At 45.7% G+C, this 4,997-nt stretch overlaps 1 protein-coding gene across 2 annotated transcripts; it reads left to right on the top strand.

Annotated features, from left to right (window-relative positions):
• Window positions 1-675: 675 nt before the first annotated feature.
• LOC120688768 (vacuolar cation/proton exchanger 2-like) lies at window positions 676-4,481 on the top strand. 2 transcript variants are annotated; one of them, XM_039971146.1, is made up of 11 exons: window positions 676-1,244; window positions 1,422-1,492; window positions 1,604-1,632; window positions 1,743-1,939; window positions 2,040-2,252; window positions 2,683-2,808; window positions 2,990-3,106; window positions 3,190-3,243; window positions 3,379-3,495; window positions 3,624-3,717; window positions 4,081-4,481. In XM_039971146.1, exons 1-11 carry the CDS (start codon window positions 966-968, stop codon window positions 4,092-4,094), a joined length of 1,311 nt encoding a protein of 436 aa, XP_039827080.1. In that variant the 5' UTR covers window positions 676-965; the 3' UTR covers window positions 4,095-4,481. The 2 variants fall into 2 exon arrangements, with proteins under 2 accessions (XP_039827080.1, XP_039827081.1); XM_039971147.1 differs by having other exon boundaries at window positions 677-1,244; window positions 4,084-4,368.
• The last annotated feature ends 516 nt before the right edge of the window (window positions 4,482-4,997 follow it).

Genomic DNA, 4,997 nt, shown 5'->3' with positions numbered 1-4,997 from the left:
CAATAACTTAAAAAAATCTTCCAATATTATTGTGACGTACGGTATCTTCAAAGCCAAATCTACTTTTTTTTTGCCCTTTGTTGCATGCCAGCTTCCTTTACATGCCATGTATCTACTCCAGTTTGTTAGATTCTGGGCAGTAGTTGCAGAAAGATACTTTCAGGGTCAGTATGGAGTATGGCAGTAGTATCTGGTGGCAACTAATCTTTTTCCTTTTTCCTTTGAGGCTTTCACTTGGTGGGGACAGGACGGGCACTTCAGTTTAGTGGAGCGCCTCCAAACTGATCAGGGTACCATCAGATCTGCTAATCATCGTCACTCTCTCCCTTCCCACATCACGCACACAAGTATAAAAACAGCGCTTCTTTTTCTCACCGGCCGCTCCAGCTACCCGCCCTACGTTACAACAGGGACCCCCGCGACACGTCATCAGGACACCCGGGCCCGCTCGGGTACGCGCCCGGGTATGAGAGAGAAAAACGTTCGACTGGCCCGCGGCCAGTCGGCCACCACTACCCCACGAGAAGAGCGGCGCGAGCTGGGGCATCTTTCCACCCCGATACGTGGGCCCCGCGGAGATCCGGGCCCGCACACCTGGCGTACGGCCCGGGCCCACCTCGAAGCACCCAGGCAGCTTCGTGCTCGTGGTCTTGCCATGACCGGCGCACCAGGCATGTCTCTTCTTCTTCTTCTTCTCGTCGCCCGCACCCCCGCCGAGCGCATTTCTCCGTGGCCGCGAGATTCGATCACCAATCCGGACGCGCGCGTCCGAGTCCCAACTCAATCGCGCTCTTCCTCCTCCTCCTCCTCCTCCTCTTCCTCTCCCAGCATTTGGCCTCGCCAGCCTGATCGATACGCCTTCACCCGGTGCTCGCGTCCCTTCGCTCCTGGGAGAGTGAGCCCGGCCGGCTCTGCATTGCGCGGATCCGCCGGCGCGGCCCTTCGATTCGGGCGGCGGCTCGGCGATGATGGAGGCGGAGAAGCCGGCCCTGGGGTTCGCGGGGGTGGACGAGCTGGAGCTGTCGTCGCCGGCGGGCTCGCCGGCGCCGCCGCCCCGGAAGATGCACTCGCTGGACTTCGAGCACATCGGCTCGCTCGCCGCGGTGGCCGAGTCGCTCTCGCCCGGGAGCAGGTGGGGGAGGGCGCTCACCAGCGTGCGCGTCGTCATCTTCCAGGCCAGGATCAACGTGCTCCTCCCCTTCGGCCCGCTCGCCATCATGCTCCACTACCTCAGCGGGAAACACGTAAGAGCCCCGCACGCCGTTTCCGAATCTTGCACTGTTGCTTCCCGCGGTGCCGCGCGTTTGAATCTTTACTGTCAACTTTCTGTTTTTTTTTCCTTTGCGTTTAACAACTAGTAGGACTGATAAGCTGATTCCTTCCTTTTTCTGTGTGCTTCCATCAAATGCTCCGCCCCGCAGCAAGGATGGGTTTTCCTTTTCAGCTTAATTGGTATAACACCATTGGCCGAGAGATTGGGATATGCAACTGAGTAAGTGTCAGTAACCAACATGGTGACTTCAGTTCTCGCTTACTTATGCTAATTAAGATCTCCCGTGTTGGATTCCGTGTGTCCTAATCGTTGTTACTCTGTCTTGTGCAGGCAACTTGCTTGCTACACTGGCCCAACAGGTATGCTCTTTGGTTCTTTATCGTGCTAGCTTTCCAACGCAAATCCATCTTGGCTATAGCGTTGGTACTTCGCAAAGTAAAGATATAACCTTTTTGCTCCCAAACTGTAGTTGGGGGGCTCCTTAATGCTACATTTGGAAATGCAACGGAAATGATTATATCAATCTATGCACTGAAAAATGGAATGATTCGAGTCGTCCAGCAGTCACTGCTAGGCTCAATATTGTCAAATATGCTCCTTGTTCTTGGCTGTGCTTTCTTTGCTGGTGGTCTTGTCCATTCTGACAGGGACCAGGTCTTCAATAAGGTAATTTTCTGAACGAAGTCTGGTTTTCCTAAACATTTTTTTTGTTATAGAACTACAATATATGTTTGTAATTCCTATTGACTTATACTTATCATTGCAGGCATCAGCTGTTGTAAACTCCGGACTACTATTGATGGCTGTCTTAGGCCTAATGTTCCCAGCAGTGCTTCACTTCACGCATTCAGAAGCACAGTATGGAAAATCTGAAGTAGCTCTTTCAAGGTTTAGTAGCTGCATCATGCTTGTGGCTTATGCTAGCTATCTATTTTTTCAACTAAAGAGCCACCGCAGTATGTACTGCCCCATTGGTGATGTAAGTAGCTTTTCACTAAGTTCCTGCGAGCATCACAAACTGAAAAAAAAAAGAAATGCGTGCATAAGGATATAAATACATTAAGTGCACAAAAAGACCTGGGTTCACTTCTCTCTTTAACCAAATGATTATACTTATCTGGAACTCTGCTAGTTAGCAGAGGTGATGTAGGTAAGCTGTAAAGCAGGTCACAAGATAAATGTATACAGTTAACAAGAAAGAAGGGCTTGTACTGATTTTTTATTTTAGTATGGGTAATTCTGTTTGCATAATGCAATCATTGACAACCTTTTAGTTTAAGCTTTATCTAGGGCATGTATAACTACCTCCTAGTAAGAGAGCAAATCAAATATGATGATGAGCATGCCGTATATTTCATCACATTTTGTCGTGTATACCTTAACATTCAAATTCCTACTTGCCACATCAGGAAGAAGAAGCCATTGAAGATGAGGAGGATGAAAAGGAGATAACACAATGGGAGGCCATCTGCTGGCTTTTTATATTGACTATTTGGATTTCAGTACTCTCAGGGTACCTTGTAGATGCCATTCAGGTACTGAAGATCTTGCTGATAATTAAATTCCTCTGTACTTTGTTTTGTCCTTTCTCTCAATCCATTGCTTACTCCTCTCGTTAATAATAATAACCTCAGAAAAGGACATAATGACATCTCTATTTCACATTTATGCAATTTTCTATTTCTTGAACCATGCTTCTTCGACATGTTGTAACAGGGTGCGTCTGACTCATTAAACTTGCCAGTAGCCTTTATTAGCGTTATTCTGCTTCCTATTGTGGGGAATGCTGCTGAACATGCGAGTGCCATTATGTTTGCCATGAAAAACAAATTGGTAAGGGTTGATGCTTTCTTATTGCCTTTTGCAATTTTCATAATGTTTTCTTTTCCTTTGGTCTCATTTTCCGATAACAACAGGACATTACATTGGGAGTTGCAATAGGGTCATCAACGCAGATCTCCATGTTTGTGGTAAGAATATTTAGTGAACCAGATACAACTACTGTGCTGTGGTTTTGTAAATTCTGTCGTTAGCCAATTGTGTTTTAATCAGTAGATATCATCATAGTTTAGTAATTGCATCTGATTTTTTTTCTTGATTTTCAGATTCCATTTTGTGTGGTAATTGGCTGGATGATGGGGCAAGAAATGGACTTGAATTTTCAACTGTTTGAGACAGCAACTCTCTTTATAACAGTACTGGTGGTGGCATTTATGCTACAGGTCTGCTTCCAGAACAAACCAACATCCTTTGTGTTTTCGGTTGTATATGGAGTTACTACCGCAGGCTGTTTTGCAGTCAACTTCTAGTTCTAATCGTTTGCATACTCTTCATTATATATGTTTTCCAGGAAGGCACGTCAAATTATTTCAAAGGCCTTATGCTCATCTTATGCTACCTCATAGTTGGTGCAAGCTTCTTCGTCCATGTTGATCCTGATGCAAGTAAGTATTCCTGTTTTATCGTTTTGTTAGGTTGCTGAATCACAAGAACTTAACCATTCAAAATAAAATAAAATAGACTATTGCTTTATTTCTTTGCCATATAATTATCCCATTTGTAGCTGACATGTTCAATATATGAGATCGCTGTTGATAGACACAATCTTTTTAAATTGGCATTCATTTGTATAAGTTTTGCTATCAGTAACACAAACTCAACACACTGAACTAAGAGCAACCTTCAACCACAGAGCCGATACACATTGTCTACAAAACAAAATGCTTAATTTCAAGGTGTCATATCTCTAGATTACTTCTTTTTGCGATCATCTGCATCTCCTAATAATTCACTTGGTTGGCCTGAAGCAGATGAGAACTAAGTGACAAGTCTACATACAACGTACCTGTGCTGAACAGAGAGGCTACGACTTAACTGCAGAATTAGCAAAAAAAAATAGCATTGCTTGCAGTAGAGGAGGACCTGCCAGAGCCTGAATTCAGGAGCAACTTGCAGGCAATATGCGGCACCAGCACCAAGGGTTTAGCCTGGGGCTCAAGATTGCAAGGAGCTGATGCAGCTTTTTTAGGATAGCAACAGCATCGCCCTTTGAGGAACTGTAACTTCATGTGATAGTTACAAAAATTACCATCGCATTTGTTCAAGCTACATATGTCACAGCTTTTTACAGTTTTGTATGCTGTAATGTTACCATTGTTACTACCACGATACTAAAGCCTGTGAGGTGTTTGGAAGGTGGTTGATCTGATCGAGAAGCTTGCATGTACAGTACAGGTGCAGGCCTTTTTATTTTTGACGTGGTACAGCTGCAGGCCTTGGTGTTGCACGATACAGTTGTTGGGCCGGTCCTGGGGCAGTCACATTGCACCGGCCGGGCGAAGCTGAAAAACATGTCGCAGATGCGACAAGAATGCATTTTGCCACGAGTCTTCTTCTGAACATTTTTTCCCTCTGCTAGAACAAATAGTTAACAGCTAGCTGTGGAATTTATTTCGCTCGATGATGATGATGCTCCCAGGGATGAAACTTGTGCGTGCTCTGGTCATGATGCGTCTAAACCTTTACCCGGCAACCCAATGGACACCCACAAGCAGATCCGCACGCCTAACTGCTATGGCTCATCCATAGATGACTTGTATGCAATTTGGAGGCGTGGACAGCCAGACATAGAAGACTTCATCAGCCATCATTCATCAAGGGTGATAGAGACCGGCGCAGCCGCTCAGCCTATCTGGCTGTCTCTCTAGCTCGAATTCTGACCAAG

This window comes from Panicum virgatum, chromosome 9N (assembly GCF_016808335.1).
Source record: "Panicum virgatum strain AP13 chromosome 9N, P.virgatum_v5, whole genome shotgun sequence".
Taxonomy (NCBI): Eukaryota; Viridiplantae; Streptophyta; class Magnoliopsida; order Poales; family Poaceae; genus Panicum; species Panicum virgatum.
Note: the sequence above shows the minus strand (reverse complement) of the source record. Positions and strands in the feature narration are given on the sequence as shown.